The sequence below is a fragment of the Mesoplodon mirus genome (assembly GCF_964341445.2).
Source record: "Mesoplodon mirus genome assembly, chromosome: 3".
Taxonomy (NCBI): domain Eukaryota; kingdom Metazoa; phylum Chordata; class Mammalia; order Artiodactyla; family Ziphiidae; genus Mesoplodon; species Mesoplodon mirus.
The window spans coordinates 87,885,292-87,904,156 of NC_138978.1; the positions used below are offsets into that span (position 1 = coordinate 87,885,292).

The 18,865-nt window shown below is 34.1% G+C and overlaps 1 protein-coding gene across 3 annotated transcripts in view; it reads left to right on the forward strand.

Moving 5' to 3' along the window:
- The window catches only part of RPAP2 (RNA polymerase II associated protein 2), an 83,735-nt gene that overhangs the window by 23,309 nt on the left and 41,561 nt on the right, over positions 1-18,865 (forward strand). For all 3 annotated transcript variants that reach the window (XM_082613402.1, XM_082613404.1, XM_082613403.1), the window contains exons 7-10: positions 2,843-2,878; positions 4,933-5,869; positions 10,965-11,047; positions 13,679-13,759. In XM_082613402.1, coding sequence (XP_082469528.1) covers positions 2,843-2,878; positions 4,933-5,869; positions 10,965-11,047; positions 13,679-13,759 — 1,137 coding nt within the window. The remainder of the gene's footprint in view (positions 1-2,842; positions 2,879-4,932; positions 5,870-10,964; positions 11,048-13,678; positions 13,760-18,865) is intronic.

The window sequence follows — 18,865 nt, forward strand, 5'->3', positions numbered from 1 at the left end:
TCTAGGCTCACAGGCTTCAGTAGTTGTGGCACACAAGCTCAGTAGTTGTGGCTCATCGGCTCTAGAGCACAGGCTCAGTAGTTATGGCACACGGGCTTAGTTGCTCCACAGCATGTGGGATCTTCCTGGACCAGGGCTGGAACCTGTGTCCCCTGCATTGGCAGGTGGATCCTTAACCACTGCACCACCAGGGAAGCCCTGGATTAGGATTTAACATATGAATTTGGGGGTGAAGGGACACAAACATTCAGACCCTTTGATCTTGTCAGTGTTCTGGATTTTGGTTATTCTAATAGATGTATAGTGGTATCTTGTTGTATTAATTTGCATTTCCCTGATGACTTATGTAGAGCAGGGGTCCCCAATCCCCGGACCACAGACCAATACTGGTCCGTGGCCTGTTAGGAACTGGGCCACACAGCAGGAGGTGAGCAGCAGCTGGGCAAGCAAGCGAGCGAAGCTTCGTCTGTATTTACAGCCGCTCCCCATCACTCACGTTACCGCTTGAGCTCTGTCTCCCATCAGATCAGCAGCCGCGTTAGATTCCCATAGGAGCTTGAACCCTACTGTGAACTACACACGCAAGGGATCTAGCTTGCACACTCCTTATGAGAATCTAATGCCTGATGATCTGAGGTGGAGCTGAGGCAGTGATGCTAGCACTGGGGAACAGCTGCAAATACAGATCATCATTAGCAGAGAGGTTTGACTGCACAGAGACCATAATAAATCAATTGCTTGCAGACTCTCATCAAAACCCTATTAGTTAAAAAAAAACAAAAACAAAAACCCTATCAGTGAGTAGCAAGTGAAAACAAGCACAGGGCTCCCAGTGATTCTGCATTATGGTGAGTTGTATAATTATTTCATGATATATTACAATGTAATAATAATAGAAATAAAATGCACAATAAATGTAATACATTTGAATCATCCCGAAACCATCCCCCCATCCTGGTCGGTGGAAAAATTAACTTCCACGAAACCAGTCCTTGGTGCCAAAAAGGTTGTGGACTGCTGTTGTAGAGCATCTTTTCATATGCTTATTTACCATCTGTTTATCTTCTTTGGTGAGGTATCTGTTAAGGTCTTGGGCCCACTTTTTAATTGAGTTGCTTGTTTTCTTACTGTTGAGTTTTAAGTGTGCTTTGATATTTTGGAAAACAGTCCTTTATCAGATATGTGTTTTGCAAATGTTTTCTCCTAGTCTGTGTCTTATCTTTTTATTCTGTTGACAGTATTTTTCACAGAACAGAAACTTTTAATTTTAATGAAGTCTGACTTATCAATTCTTTTTTCATGGATAATGCATTTGGTGTGTATCTAAAAAGTCATCAAGGTTTTCTCCTGTATTATCTTCTCAGAGTTTTGTTGTTGATGTTTTTAAATTTTATTTATTTATTTATTTATTGGCCACACCAAGCAGCACGCAAGGTATTAGTTCCCCAAGGAGGGATCAAACCTGGGCCCCCTGTAGTGCTGCAGTGGAAGCATGGAGTCCTAACCACTGGACCACCAGGGAAGTCCCTCTTCTAGGAGTTTTATAGTTTTGCATTACAGTCTGTGATCCATTTTGAGTTAATTTTTGTGAAGAGTGTAAGTTCTGTGTCTAGATTAATTTTTTTGCATGGGGAACATCACTTGCTGAAAAGACTATATTTTCTCCATTGTGTTGCCTTTGTTCTTTTGTCAGAGATCATGACTATTCCCGTGGGTCTATTCTGGTCTCTCTATTTTGTTCCAATGATCTTTTTTGTCTCTTCTTTCACCAGTGCCACACTGCTCCATCTTGATTACTGTAGCTTTATAGTAAGTCTTAAAGACAGGTAGTGTCAATTCTCCAACTTTGTCCTTCTCCTTCAATATTATATTAACTATTTTGGGTCTTTGCCTCTCCATAAAAACTTTAGAATGAATTTGTCAATATCCATAGAATAATTTGCTGAGATTTTGATTGGGATTGCATTGAATCACAGATCAATTTGAGAAGAACTAACCTCTTGACAATATTGAATCTTTCTATCAGTGCACATAGAATATTGATCCATTTATTTAGTTCTTTGAATATTTACTTTTATTTAACATGTTTTGTAGTCTTTAGAAGCCACTTTTTCTGAGTACTTCAGAAGCACTTTACAGAGTCTTCCTGTCCTCTTGGATTCATTTGCTATTATATTTGTTCCTCTTTGTATAGGGCTTTTTAAGAGTTTTTTCCTCCCCCTTTTTAATGCCCAGCCATATGTGATTTCTGGTATTGCATAGTAAAATTGTCCCTAGAGTTAAATCACCTGACCTACATACCTCACATCCATGCTACAATACAACTGCTTTCTCAAAATTAGGGCAAAAAGTCTTATTGACTATATAAAGGAAATACAGGAGAATTATAATGAATAAATAATCTCTGACCTCAACAAGCTTGTAGTCTAGTTAAGAAACTAGACTTAACCATACGAAAAGTAAGATATTTAGATAAAATTTCTGTGTTAGGTCATAGAAGAGCACATGATTAATGTGTATTAACTCTTCAGACAATGATGACTCTGGAATTTAGAGAAGGGAGAGATTTACTTTAGCATGTTAGTCAAGGAAAACTTAATTGGGCTAGTGGAAGTTGAACTTAGTCCTGAAATATAAGTAAATTTTGGATTGGAAAGATTAATTCATATTTCTTGTGGATGAGTTTTATAATATGTTGTAGTTTAATGTTTTTCTTAAAAAATCTTTATATGAACTATTTCCTTTTAATTATATTTTCTATCCAAAGTGGTTATAATAAACACTTGAAAGTGTTTGACATATCAATTGATTTCAGTTTTTTACTTCTGTGTTTTTGTCACAGACATCCTGATTTTCAGCTGCTACAGGAAGGACAAAGGTATGGTTGAATCAGTATCACTTACCTTCTATGTATTCTTGTTAATAGAAGCATTAAGAGTAAACCAGGTGATATGAACTCTTGGACTTCCTGTGCTGATGCATTATGTAAGTGCCCATTCTAGCCCACAAAAAGAAATATTTGCCTTGTACAGCTTTTTTTTCTTTTGTGATGGTAAGATGATGTGTTTGATCTGTATGATTTACTGTACAGCTGTTCCTACCAAGGAAGTCTAATTGAACCTGTTGAAATATGATACAAACACAGCTTCCCTCTGAGATATTGTGCTTCTTTGTCGACTAGATTGTGCCAATTACATTTGTTGAAAGGTTTTTACAGTTTTATAGAATTTCAGAACATTAATATATCAGTTAATTATTTGAAAGAGTGTCTAAAGCATTAATAGAAATTCCAAGTTGTGATTTTTTTCTAAACTTTCCTCATGGTATTGCTTGCCCAACCATGATCATCTCTCAAAACATATCCTTTTATCTTCCAGAATAAATTTTCCTAGTTATTAGTCACTACCTTAGTTAGATGGAATTGAGCACAAGTGAGAGATATTTATTATTTGCTATAAATCTTTAACTTACACCTTCAAAATAGTATAGAGAGGGGCTTCCCTGGTGGTGCAGTGGTTGAGAGTCCACCTGCCAATGCAGGGGACACGGGTTCGTGCCCCGGTCCGGGGGTAGGCCCGTGAGCCATGGCCACTGAGCCTGCGCCTCCAGAGCCTGTGCTCCACAATGGGAGAGGCCACACAGTGAGAGACCCATGTACTGCAAAAAAAAATAGTATAGAAAAATATAATTACCATACAATTCCAAGAGAAAGTATACGTGAAAATTGAGTTCTAAGTTTTTTGAAATTGTACTTACTTCAGATACAGGAGACAGTCTGTGGCTATGTAGGCTAGACTCTAACTAAAAAATGTTATAAAATACTGAATGAACTTACCTTTTTTCCTCCATTCCCATCTACAACCTTATTTTCAACTGTTTTTCTTCTTCTTTTACACTTCCCCCAAGCATGCTTTTCTGTTTATTGCTGAATTATTTTATTTCATTTTATTTTTAAAAATTGTAATAGGCTTTGGGGGGATAGGTTTACAGAAAATACAAAAAATAGGTTTACAGAAAAATTGTGTGAGAAGTAGAGAGTTCCCATATACCCTTTCACCACCCTCCAAGTGCTTCTTGACCTAGAATCCTTGCCATCCTGATCTTTTAAAGTTATTATATAGGCATTTGCTTAAGGGTAATTGCTCTCCTATCCTTATTTATCTCAAGTTTGTATAGACAAAGCTCTCTTTGCCTCTGCTCTTTTCATATTTTTTAATCTTTTATAAACCTAATCTGAAAATTAAATGAACATAGGCAAGGGGAAAACTGTTGTCTTATTATCATTGTGATTTAACTCTGGAATTTTTAAGTATAAGTATCTTTCATTGGTAAATGTTGATTTGCCAACTTTATTTTCTGCTATGACTTTCTTGAATTTTTCATTCAATGGAATTTTCTGCATAACTATCAACCAGAATTGGAAAATGCTTAAACGTCTCTTTTTATGTTTCAAAATCTAAACAGTTCCTCTCATTTTTTTTTGAGAAACCAATAATGAAGTTTTCAAAAGAATTCTTTTTTAAAAAAAGATATATAAAGCAGTTACAGAAAGGGAGAAAGCAAAAATCAAAATAATTCAGTAGGATGGAATTATCAAATGTTGGTTTGTGGGGTTTTTGTTTTTGTGTGTATGTGGGTTTTTTTTATTTTTGCTATACTCTTATAACACTTTTTAAATAATTGGAGAGAAAATACAAGGGAAGAAGATGGAAAGAGAATTATATCAAATAAATAAGATGTAGAGAAATTATAGAATTATAACTTTCTTCTGAAATGTGTATGTGTCTGTGTATATAGGCCTAGGTAAATATAAGCCTATAAATAAGGCCTTGCCTAGGGAATAAAAGTTTCTACCTTGAAAGTTACAAAGTATAAATACTGTGTGACATGTTGCTTTTCTGTTACAGTTGTTTTGTTTCTTTCCCTCAACAGTGGTCATTCTGGAGAAGAAATACAGTTATGCAGTAAGGCCATTAAAACATCAGATGTTGACAGTCCTGGCCATTTTGAGAAGCATGAAGAATCTAGTTCTTCTGGCACTCATAGTGATAGTAGCAGTGATAATGAGCAAGACTTTGTTTCCTCCATTCTACAAGGAAACAGACCGAGTGCAACGGGTATAAGCCCACAGCTGCACAAAAAAAGCATAATGAAAAAGAAAGCTGGTCAAAAGGTTAACTCCAAACAGGAAAGCAAAGAACAGACAGTAATAGATGTCACTGAGCAGTTAGGCAATTGCAGATTAGATAGTGAGGAGAAGGCTGCTGCTTGTGAACTTCCTTTACAGAATGTATATACTCAGATTTCTTCAAATAGGTCTCTGCAAGAAAAATTAGAAGCTTCAAAAATTTCTGAAACTAAATATAGTAGTTCAAAAATAACTCTTGTAGGCATAAGTAGGAAAAGTGCTGAGCATTTTAAGAGGAAATTTGCCAAATCGAACCAAGTTTCTAGGTCAGCTTCTAGTTCAGCGCAGGTGTGCCCTGAAGTTGCAAAGGCAAACTTACTTAAAGCCCTGAAGGAGACTTTGATTGAGTGGAAGACAGAAGAAACTTTGAGGTTTTTGTATGGCCAGAATTATGCTTCTGTATGTCTGAAACCCTCTTCAGCCCCTCTGGTTAAGGAAGAAGAACTTGATGAAGATGATGTGAACTGTGACCCAGACAGTCATTCCCCTGCCTTGCAGGAATCTCAGAATAGCTTGGATGAGTCTTTACCGTTTAGAGCCTCAGATACAGCCATTAAACCACTGCCAAGTTATGAGAACTTGAAAAAAGAAACTGAAACGTTAAATCTAAGGATCAGGGAGTTTTATAGAGGACGATATGTTTTGAATGAAGAAACCACCAAATCACAAGACTCGGAAGAGGTATGTCTTAATGGTAATGATTTTTCCATACTGCTAACATGTGGAACACTTACCATAGTAAATCTTGGAGCAGGAATAAAAGTACTGAAGGAATAATTTTTTTAGTTTTCAGAAGACTTCTTTAGTCTTTCAGTCTTTTGGTTTAAAATGCCATCTCCAGTATTGACATTATTATTTTCCAAATAAGTTAAAGTTTGCCCCAGGAAATTTTCATCAATATTTAACATTTTTCTCTAATGTAGAAATAGCCTACAATTGTGGGACAAAGTTTTCTTTAAAACCTAATTCTTCATATAATATCTAGACTCTCTGAAAAGGCTTGTTTTTTCTTCATTGGTATGTATGCTTTCAGATTTCTACAGAGGGTGTGTATCTTTGTGTTTTATTTCCAATGGGACTATATGCAGTGGAGTAGACATACTAATTGAATAGTAAAATATTTGGATAATATTTGGCAAGCATGCTCACTTAAAATATTATGAACGAAAATTATTTAGTAAAGGAGACTTATTGGGGAAATAGTGGACGTAGGAGAAAACGGAAAGAGCACATTTAGGTAACGTAGATTTGATTATCTGCTCTGTCATTTACTAGCTGTATGAAAACTTAGTCTCTTGAGTCTGATTGCTTATCTGTAAATGGGATTATAAATGGCTTCCCTTACTCAATTTTTATGAGTTTTAAAGATAATGCATATAAAGCATTTATCCCAGTACCTGACATATAATTGGTACTCAGTTATATGTAAATAGTTATATGTAGAAACTGATGTTATGCTGCTGAGATTTCATGAGGTTCTTTCAGTATTTCCATTACCCATTTTTGGTTGATGTGTAGTTTGGGAAAGGAAGTCATTTGGCATGAAGAGGAATAGGTGATAACCTTGCTTTTACCATAGGAGTTTGTTTTCTGAGTAAATATGGCTCTAAATTTAAGAACACATTTGGAGATTTAAAAAGTGCGAAAGTGGAAATACAGTAAAACTTTAGAAATTTCTTATATTTCTACAGAATGTTATCTAGCACAGCACTATATTTGAAATCACTTCAACTGGATTATTAGACAGCATCCATAACTTTATGTGAAGTCTGGAGAGACATTGTTCTTTGTCACTAAGCTGCATAACTTTAGTATATCACTTGTTTTATTGTTTTTATGCTAATAAGCCTTAAGAAGGAAAAAGTAATCCCTGAAATTTGACTGCTTCTCTGTTGCTAAAACTTTTTCATTGCAGAAACTAACACAACATTGTAAAGCAATTATACTCCAATAAAGATGTTAAAAAAATTTTTTTAATATATATTAGAAAAAAAAACTTTTTCATTGAAGTGTAACACAGATAGTAAGTGTACAGCTCATTGCATTATCACAAGTGAACACACCAATGTAATCACTACGCAGGCCAAGAAATTCGAGTAAACCAGAAGCCCCACTATGTCTCCTCCAAATCATTACCTCTTTCCCAAATTAATGACTATAATAGCATAGATTAATTTTCCCAATTTTGAACTGAATGTAAATGGATTCACTCAGTATATGTTCTTTGGTATCCAATTTATTTTGTGCAGCATTATGTTCATGAGTCATTTGTGTTGCAGATAGTTGTAGTTCATTCTTTCATTGCTTCATAGTATTCCATTATATAAATATACCACAATTTATTAATGTTAATAAGCATTTAGGCTGTTTCCAGTTTGGGGCTATTATGAACTATGCTGTTATGAACTTTTCTTGTATATGTCTCTCTTTTAATGTGTATGCATTTCTGATGGGTATGTACCTAGGACTAGAATTTCTGGGTCAGAATGTATGCATATATGCAACTCTACTAGATAATGCCAAACAGTTTTCCAAAATGGTTCTGCCATTTTATATTCTACTATCACTGTATGAGAGTTTACATGACTCCACATTCTCACCAATACTTGATATTGTTACTTTTCACTATTCCGATGGTACTGATTTTAGGTTATAATACATTTCTCTGATGATTAATGAGTTGAGCACTGTTTCATCTGCTTATGAACCATTTGGATAGTCTCTTTTGTGAAGTGCCTGTTCAAGTCTTTTTTTCCATTTATCTATTGGAATATCAGGAATTCTTTATGTATTCAGGATTCAAGACCATTTTTGTGTATTACAGATATCTTCCACTCTGAGACTTGCCTTTTCACTCTCATTAATGGTGTCTTGAGTCCAGTTTACTAATGGTTCCCTTTAGTGACTTCTTTAAGGAATCTTTACTTAGCCCAGGTTATTTCATCTTCTGGAAGCTTTGTTTTTCCTTTAACATTTAGATCTGTAATTCATCTGGAATTGATTTTTGTTTACGGTGAGGAGTATCAGTCAGATTTCATTGTTTCTCTCTGGGGAAATGTGTACACATTAAAGCACTGTTGATTTTTCTTTTTCTTCTCTTTCTTTTTTTCCTTCTTTCTTTTTTGTTTTGTTTGTTTGTTTGCTCATTCCTTAAGTTACTGAGAGAGATGGGCAAGGTGGGTCAAAATCTCTCAGCATAATTATAAATTGATTATTTTTCCTTTTAGTTTTGTGAATTTTACTTTTAATATTTTGAGACAGTTATCTTGGGTGCAAATGTGAGCTTATGTCTTCCTGGTAAATCTAACCTCTTAGCATATGGAGTGACTTTGCTCTCCATTGATTTTATTTATTTATTTATGTATGTATGTATGTATGTATGTATGTATGTATTTATGGCTTTACAAGATCTACTTTCCTGACACTCACATTCTTTTATTAGTATTTTCAAGGACTATCTTTTTTTTTTAATCTAGGTTGATAATCTTTGTCCTTGATGTGGAGAATTTAGTCCATTTACATTTAGTGTCATAATTGATATATTTGGGTTTAAATCTAGCATCTCACTTGTTGCTTTCTGCATGTCCCACCTGTTCTGTGTTCTTCTCTCCTTTCTTGCTTTCTTTGGATCAGATATCATTATTCCATTTTTTGCCCTCTGTTAGCTAGTTTTTATACATTCTTTTACTGATCATTAATTGGTTTCCCTAAAGATTAAAAACTGAATCTGTGTCTTATTAAAATCTAATGTAAGTTAATACTTTTATTGTTTCCTGGACAATTAGTACCTTAGAAACTTTAATTCCATTTACCCCATCTTGACTTAATGTGCTCTGTTGTGTACTTTTATTCTCTCTGTATTTTTAAATCCTACAAGATTGTTTATAGTCGGTATTAAGTTGGATTTATCCAATTAATTACTCTTTTACTGTTCTTCACCCCTTCCTGCATCTCCATTCTTTCATCTGGGATCATTCCCCTTGGGCCTGAAGAATATCCTTTATTTCCATTAGTGCCACTTTGCTAATGATGAATCTTCTCAGTTTTGTCAGGACATTCTTTATTTTACTTTCACTTTTGAAAGATGTTTTCCTGGACATTGAATTCTAAATTAATTCTAAATTAGTAGTTATTTTCTTGCAGCCCGTTGAAAATACATATTCATTGTCTTTTGGCTTCCATTTATTTCTCTTATTTGAAAATACTGTTTCTTCCTGTAGCTACTTTTAAGATTTTTTTTTTTTGTCTTTGGTTACCATCAATTTTAGAATGCTTTGCCTAGGTGTGATTATATTTGTATTTATTCTTTTGGCTGTTGTATACTTAAATCTGTGATTTGATTTCTTTTATCAGTTTTGGAATATTCTCAGTTATTATCTCTTCAGGTATTGCTTCTGTCCCATTCTCCCTTTCCTCTCTACCTGGTACTCCAGTTGCAGATACGTTAGTCTTTTTCACTGTATCTTCTGTTTTTTATATTCTCTTGTGCTTTGCATTACCCCAAGCCGGGGGGTGGGAGGAGAGGGGTGTGTGTCTGTGCTTCATTCTGGATATTTTCCAAATCAGTATTCTCTCTTCAGTCTTTTCTACTATGTTATTAAATCTATCCATTGAGTTCTTTTAAATACTATATTTTTTCAGTTACTAGGAGTTTTGTTTTTTTATATATATAGCTTCCAGTTCTCTGCTAAAATTTTCCATCTTGTTATTTTTCTTTGAATATATTCAGCATAGTTACTCTAAATAAGGTTGATAACTTCATTACATGGATTTCCTAGGGGTTGATTTCTATGAGCTGATGTTTCAGATTTTGATCATATTGTCTTGTTTTCTTATTTTATTATGTGGCAAACATTGCATAATAAAAATTAGAGATAGCTTGAAACCCAGGCTGATGTTATCTTCCTCTAGAACAGATTTGTGTTTGCTTCTGGCAGATGATTTGCTGGTCTAGTTCCCTGACCAGGGGTTGAACCCAGGCCCCCTTCATTGGGAGTGCAGAACCCACTGAACCACCAGGGAAGTCCCACCAAATCACTTTAATCCAATCAGTGATTAAGGTGATTTGAAGCTGAGCTTCAGTCCCTGCAAGAGCCAGTACGTTTCCTCTTCATTCTTACTCCTGGAGTATGGTCCTTCTAAGTCCTGGTCTCAAGTTTGGGGTAGGTTGACAGTACCTCTTCCTTCTTGGCATGCCCTGAACTCTGATGCTCCGGTTCTCATTATCTAAATTGCCTCTTCTGGAATTAGTCAGTGCCTTCTCTGGAATTACTTTCTCCAGAATCTCAGACCATAATTCTTTACTACCTTATTAGCTCTCTGATGCTTTCAAAGAATCGTGGGTTTTTTCCAGTTTTTTCAGTTTTTCATCAGAAGTGGTTTGAATTATCTTGTCTGCCGTTTCTAGAAGTGGAATTTCCCATAATACATTTATAGTATTTGATGATTTTAGTCCCTTAATCTCCTACATTTATATAGCATTTAGCATTTTATGAAGTCTTTTTATATACATTTTCTCATTTAATAAAGAAAGTATTAGTATCCTTATTATACAGATGAGAAAATGCTCTCAAAAGAGGGCAGATGGCTCAAGCAAGTTCATACCAGCCTGCTGACTGAGCCGATACTCAAATTTAAATATTCTAATTCTGAAGTCTAATTTTTATTCTACCATACCACAGGTATAAACTTTTTGTGTTTTAATGTTTGTTGTTCTTATCAAAGAAAGAATGTAAATTTATGATTTTATTTTGCTTTGTTTGAAAATGTGATTCAGCATGATCCCACCTTTCCACTGATAGATTCAAGTTCTCAGAACCAGATTAGAAAACGCATCGTACTAGAAAAATTGAGTAAAGTGTAAGTATGTAATTATCATTCCATGTTTATAATATTTAAATTAATTTGGTATTTGTGGGTTCATAACTTATTGGTGTAATCCTTGAATTTTGAACAGAAGGATAATGTGTAAAGTTTACATGGATTTTGTCACCTGAGAAATTTAGATTTTTAAGATGTCCTACCAAAGAATATTGTAATTGTTCTGTGTAGAAGACATAGAGACACATAATAAAGAGGAAGTTTGAAATTATGGGAGTAGAAAACCAAACTGCTTCACTCCCATTAAATAATCTAGTGAAGTCAGGGAAAAAATATCAGAGCTAGACCCATTTAAATACTGATTTGTGGTAAATGTGTCACATCAGTTTCACGTGTAAATAAGATTTTATAAAGGTTTAATGGTTTATTGACTTACTCTGTATACATATTCATAGAACCGTTTCACACTCAACAACTTGAATTTTGCACTTTAGTTTTAAGCTTCCCGTAGTGGAAGTTGTTGTTCTTGTAATTAGCCCAGTCATAAATGACATTTGAAAATTGCAATCTTGGTTTCTCTTTCAAAAGGAGCTTGAAAATCTTTTTTCAGAGGTGTGACGGCTATCTTGAACTTTTCAACCAGCACTTTTTTTCTTCAGCATAGAAGACAGAAAGGTGTTTTCAGTCATTATTTAAGGTGATGTGCACGTGGAGAAGTCTTAATTTTGTAGTAGTTCAAAAATAAGAAAAGCCTATTTTCTTAGAAGCCATAGTATTTTGAACAGCTTACTTCTCTAAATTTTACATGTTAAATAAGTGTTTAAATTAATATTTATTGAATGCCTGTTATGTGTTAGACTCTTCATATATAATCTGTTTTGTCTTTTACCTGCTCTTCATACTTGTACATTTGTTTCTGTTAAATATTAGTTTAGACAACAGTGTAAGTCACCATCTGTCTGATTCATAGGATAAGAAGATATCAGTCCTTGATTTTAGTTACATAGGTTTTGAAAGTTGGGATAGATTAACTATACTAGCATGTAATTAGTAGGTAGGGATTTATGTGAAAATAGTTTTCTAGACTTTTTATCTAATGAAAGTACCCAGTTTTAAATTTAAGACCACATAGGCATGTCATTGAGGAATTCTGTTCCTTATGGGTTTTGGCTACAACAGAAGATACCAAAAGGAACCCTGCTAGAAGACCAAGTTATTGATATTAGGGCAAGAACTAAATTTGAGAAGTGGTGGAATAATTTAAGAAGAAGCACAAAGAACACTGAAAACAAAATAATTATAGTGACATAGGGATTTTTTTGTTTGGTTGTTTATGAAAGCAGTTGAGTTTTTTCTCATTGTAAAAGTAGCACCAACTGTACAAAAAACTTTTAGAGAATCAAAGAACATGAAGTATGCACTGAGTATTAGATGATATTAAGGAATTGTTAATTTGGTTAGGTGTGATGGTTTTATTATGATTATATACGAAAATGCACTTGTATTTAGAGGTAAATAAGGAAAAATTTAGGGGTCAAATGGCAGGATGTCAGGGATTTACTTTAAGATATTGCAAAAAAAGGAAGGAAAAATGAAGCAAATGTAACAAAATATAGGGAGATTGAATCTGGGAATAGAAATATGGGGTTATTATTGTTACTGCCTCTATTTTGAAATGTGTTTTAAACTTTTATAATAAGTTTTTTTAAAAAGTAATACATGCTTATTCCAGAAGATTTAGGCTGTAGAAAGTGATATAAATAAGGAAGTGAAAATCACCTGTAAGCCCACCACTCAACAGTAACTATTAATATTTTGATGTTTATCCCTGACATATATGTGGTATAGATGGTGTGTGTATATTCATTCCCTTTGGTTCCGTCTGGTATAGTCTAAACCTAGAGAGAATGACATACGTTCGATATATACTATGTGTGATATGCAATTGCATTATAACATGTATGTTTTTATAAAAATGGAACAATACTACATATGCATTTTTCACTTAACATTTATCATGAATATCTTTCCACATTAAAAAATATAGATTTATATTATTATTTTAAAGATTTTATTATTATATGGTTGTATCATAATTTATTTAACCACCTGTTGATGGACATTTGTTACCATTTTTTCACTACTAAAAATATTTCTCCAATAACCATCTTTTTTATGTTTGATTATTTCTTTAGGATAAATTTTTTCATAGCAAAACTATTGGGTCAAAGAGTGTCCACATTTAAAATATTAGTATATATTGTCAAATTGCTCTCTAGAAATGTACCAATGTTTACTCTTACCATAAGGATGTAATGAGAAATATGCCACACTCCCATATTGGACCATTTGGAGGGAAGTTCTTCTGGCCTGTGTTCTTTCCATTTATTTAATATTTGAAAGTAAAAAGATAAGAAATACTAGAGACAAGAACATAGCTGGCAGCCAAAATGATATTTTTGCATTTCAGTGCCTCATTCTGTAGCATAGGCTACAAAATAGAGTGTGGGGTTATTTTGAAATATTTCTTTATGACTTCTTACCAGTTATAACCTTACTTAGTTGACTCCACCTCAGTGTTTCCCTATGGAAAATCCAGACTTAGGTAAGACCCCCAGAAACGTATCTATGTAATTATATTTTAAAGGAAATGTAATTTTTTATTTTCAGATTGCCTGGACTTATGGGGCCTCTTCAGATTACATTAGGAGATGTTTACACACAACTTAAAAATCTTGTCCGAACTTTCAGGTTAGTGTTAATATTAGGATTTTCCTTCTCAGTTATTTTGACTTTATGTAATTGCCTTGCAGAATCCATAGTAGACTAAGGCATGAAGAAAGTAAATGAGTTACCTTCATTGTCTTAAATCTAAATACTGTTTTATTTTCTCTTCCACTAAACAACATTACTTATATCTTTTGTTTTCTTTTGTTTTTGTTTAATTTTTATTGTAGTTGATTTACAGTGTTAGTTGCAAGTGTACAGCAAAGTGAATCAGTTATATGTATACATATATCCACTCTTTTTTAGGTTCTTTTCCCATCCCTGTGCTATACAGTAGGAAGGTCCTTATTAGTTATCTGTTTTATATGTAGTAGTGTGTATATGTCAATCCCAATCTCCCAATTTGTCCCTCCCTCTCCAGCTTATATCTTTTGTTAAATGCAACCCCTTATTTGCTCAAACCTTGATATGTTTAGTTTGGGGTAGTTTTATTTATGGAATAGCCTAAAATTAAGAAGGAGAATATCTGAGACACAAAGGTGGTTAGTCAGTGACATCTTGGATTTTAGTGAATTAGTAAATATATATCAGATGACCAGCACTATGGACAATACAGAAGAAGACTAATGCCCACCCTCGAGGAAGAGGTCCTGTGAGAAGACAAGGTGAGCACAGAGAGCAGTGCAAAACAGTGGATAATTTAGCTTTGAGTAGTGTGGAACAGACTTAAAGTGATAAGACAAGGACAGGAAGAATAGAGAATATCAATTACGAAGTGGAGCAGTTGGGATTTTTCTGCAATTATCAAGGTAAAAATATTCAACAGGCTAAGAGGAGGTTCTCTACTTAGAAGCCTAGAGATAGGCCTCTAAATACGTTATTAGTAGAGGTGTACCAAATATGCATTTTGACCTAATGCCAGTGACCCAAAGTTAAATTAATATTTGTCTGTGACTAAAGCCAGATAGCACCAACATAGGATGAACTTCTAGGGTAAAAATCAATTATTATTATAGTTTATTGCCAACAGTAGTAGTAAGATTTTTAAAGTTTACAATTATAATACAGGAACAATTTCTTGGCACTGTCAGCAATTGGATTTCTCTTGCAGTCCCTGTATTGTACATAGATAATACCAAATAGATGTACACTTTAAACCAGTACATTTGAAAACATCACTAACCTTTTCGTGTGCCACAAAGTAATTCAGGAAAATGTTTTCCAATAAATTATTTAATAGGAACTAGGATTCAAAGTTTAGGCATGTCTCAAAAATTCTTCATCTTCAGCTACTGAAAAGGATTGTTTGTAACACTTTATGTTTGAATCTTCAGCCTTCATAGACCTAAGACTATATTAAGACATTCTTGTAGAGTTGTTTACTGTGAAGTTTTACTAAACAAAATGTGTTTGGGGTACCCTAATTTTCTCTAACAGGCTTGTCTTAACATCTTAAAAATTATTTTGATTAGAGATTATATTTGAATTATTGCCCATCCTTTATTTACATAGTTTAGGTATTTTTCCATCCCATGGTATTATGAGGTAACATTGTTTTTAATTCATCATCACAAGGTGTGAAGAATTCCCCAATAGGATGTTTTCTTGAAAAATTTATGACTTAAATGGAAGTAAATAACTGAAATTTAAATACAGCTCTTAAATGTTATTTTCTTTAATGTTATGAATGGTAGTACATGATACAGTTCTGCAAAGACTGAATTATGATAAATCTAATCTCTATTATTTTGTCTTACATTATTTGAATTTTTATAAACATTTTTTCCAAGATATAATGTTCTTGAGGAAGTTATCTATTTAATGTATGACATATTTGTATTAACTGTCAATCTATTTTGCTAAATAACTGAAAATTTTTACTAATTCTTTTATGCATAAAATTAAGTTTTCATAAGCAACATTAATTACTACAGCATTTTACTCTTATATTGACTGATAAAACAAGCACATAAGAACATTTTCACTCCATTTCATCTAGAATGTTTATATTTGAAAGTGAATGTTCAGGGAATAACAATAAATCTGAATGACATGATTGTGCTAATTACTGACATTGTTACACTCATTGGATGTCGTGGTAACTATGCAATCACAAGATCATTGATCACACACAAGTTTAAGAATGCCAGAAATGATGCTCAGATTGGCCTAGGCCTTTGGAAGACTGACTAAATGCTTTACTAAAAGGAGGGTTTGGGCCAAATACCAAGACGAAAGCTGAACTTCTTTGCATTTCTATTTAGTTAGGAAAAGAGAGACACTTGTTTTTTAGGTCTAGGTCGTATACCTGTCACAAAACCATGCATCCAAAAGAAAACAAAAGTTTTTCAACTGTCTACACTGATGATAAAGTTTGAATAGATATGTACAGTGTGGATTTATTAGGAAGTAAATATCATATTAAGAAAGGTTAGCTGAGGGAAGATGAAGACCAGGTTCTACTCTGTTTCATTGATTTTTAAAAGACTTGTTACTCAATTTCTTGCAGACAGTGTTTATTTAATCACCATTCTGAGCAAACTGGTAAAGTCACTAAAGACACATTAGATGAAATATTAGAATAAAGCCTTTGATTTTGAACTACAAATATGAATTTTTTACCCCACTCATTTAGAATAGATGAACAAGTGATTCAACTTACTCTGCCTATATTTTCTAAAGCCAATTGTTTTTCTACCTAATTGTATGTTTTCTTTCTTTTTTTTTTAACTATTCTGAGGTTCTCAGAACTTACTAGAAACCCATTGGAAAAAAATGTTTGGCTACAACTGCAAGATTGCCACATTATTACTTTCATGTGCCCTAGAAATTTAGGTATTTCAGGTTGGAAACCACTCACTGTCCAGGCTGTTTGTTATTTTGGTCTTTTGAAGCAGCCCTGGTAATAATGTTTAGTCCATGTCAATACATGTATTCAATATAGTACTTACTATCTGCCGGACTGTGCTTGGCACTTTACACATTTAATTTCCAAAAAATAGTGGTATTATCCTCATTTTACAGATGAGAGATGAGAGATTAAGTAATCTCAAATCACACAACTAGTAGTTGGGTTTAGACCCCAAATCTAAGTCGAGAGGATAGATCTTAAGTGGCCTCACCAGAAAGAAAGAAAGAAAGAAAGGGAAAGAGAGAGAGAGAGAGAGAGGGAGGGAGGGAGGGAGGGAGGAAGGAAGGAAGAAAAAATGGTAACTGTGTAATGGAAGTGTTATTTAGCTTGATTGTGGTGGTCATTTCACATCGTATACATATATCAAAACATCAACTTGTGTACCTTAAATATATATAATTACTGTGTGTCAATTATACCTCAGTAAAGCTGAAAAAAAATTTTTTATAAATTTATTTTATTTATTTATTTTTGGCTGCATTGGGTCTTCATTGCTGGGTGCAGGCTTTCTCTACTTGTGGCAAGCGGAAGCTACACTTCATTGCGGTGCGCGGGCTTCTCATTGTGGTGGCTTCTCTTGTTGTGGAGCACGGGCTGTAGGTGCGTGGGCTCAGTAGTTGTGGCTCGCGGGCTCTAGAGCACAGGCTCAGTAGTTGTGGCACATGGGCTTAGTAGCTCTGTGGCATGTGGGATCTTCCCGGACCACGGCTCAAACCCGTGTCCCCTGCATTGGCAGGTGGATTCTTAACCACTGCACCACCAGGGAAGCCCCTGAAAAAAAATTTTTAAAGGAATCTATTGGTTGTCTCGGTAATTATTAGTATTAAAGATTTTTTTTAAGTAATTTCATTTATCACCACTCTAGACCCCAAGTAAGAACTCTACTTGAGAGGATTCTGTTACCTGTGCCTTCTGTGACACATAAGCTAGCCAAGACAAGAGGCACAGTGTTCTTTAGTTTAGTAAGAGGTAGCCAACAGACTGCAGAAATGAAAAGACTCAAATGTCATTTTCCTTTTATATTTATAAACTGTTATTTTATCACCTTTTTCTGTCATTCTTATTTAGTTTTTTCAAGTTACTTTCTGCATTATTTACACTAAATTAAAATAAAGCCTAGATGAAACAATATGATGTGTGGGATTTGCTTCATAATTATCCAGGTTAGGGTGATGTTGAATATGAGGTTGTATAGATGAAACATGATTGACCAGGAGTTGATAATTGTTAAAGTTGTGATGACTATATGGGAGTTGATTTTATGTTCTATTTTTATATATGTTTGAAATTCAACAAGTTCTGCAGAAATAATTCAAAAAATTCTTCTTTGTTTTGGTGTAGGGGGTGCTATATATAAAAACGTTGTTGTTAAGTTATTTTTGAAAATATTTACTCTTTAGTACTTGCAAGTCAAAGTCTATAGCTTTAATAAAAATTGCTTAAATTGACTTTGCTGCTTTTTAGCAAAATGTCAGTTACTTACAATACAGAAAGACCTCTGGTAAGATAACGCGTTTTGGGGTCTTCAGATTGTGGCAGGACAGTTTTAACAGGTATGTGACCATAGGCTAGGTCTTCTAGGTGAAGTCTCTGGGAAAACACCATATTGATGACAGTGACTAGTGTTGGGAGATCTTTTCAATCAATACTGGTGGTGGGAGAGTTGACATAAATAACCATATCTTTCTCTTTGAAATGATAATCAATAATAGGAACTTGTAGAACAGTGATTCTTAAGCCAGTTGTGCATCAGAATTACCTGGGGAGCTTTTAACAACTGCAGATGCCTGGCTCCACCCCTAGAGATTGAGTTTCATTTGGCTGGGGTTGGGCTCAGACATTAGTGTTTTTCAGAAGCCCCCCAGGTGATCCTAATATTCAACCAGCGTTGAGAGCCTGTTAGAAGTAAACATGAAGCAGCTTTTTCAGCTCTTTGAAGAATCTTTCCCCAGTGAATAGAGCTGTGCTTTCCACTGAATTGCATCATAGTCATTTATCTGGAATGTTACATTGATTTACCTGTCATAGTGGTTCCATCAGAAGCTGCTTGGTAATGATTCACTGTTGTCACTGTTGAAGCAAGATACTTTTCTAAATATGATTTGAATTAAAATTGTATTTTGACACACAAGTCCTTTTTAAATTTCATCAGTGATGACTCAATGTATTTTTTCTAAATCTGTATTGAATTTCCAATTATATTTTGAAACTGCTTTTAA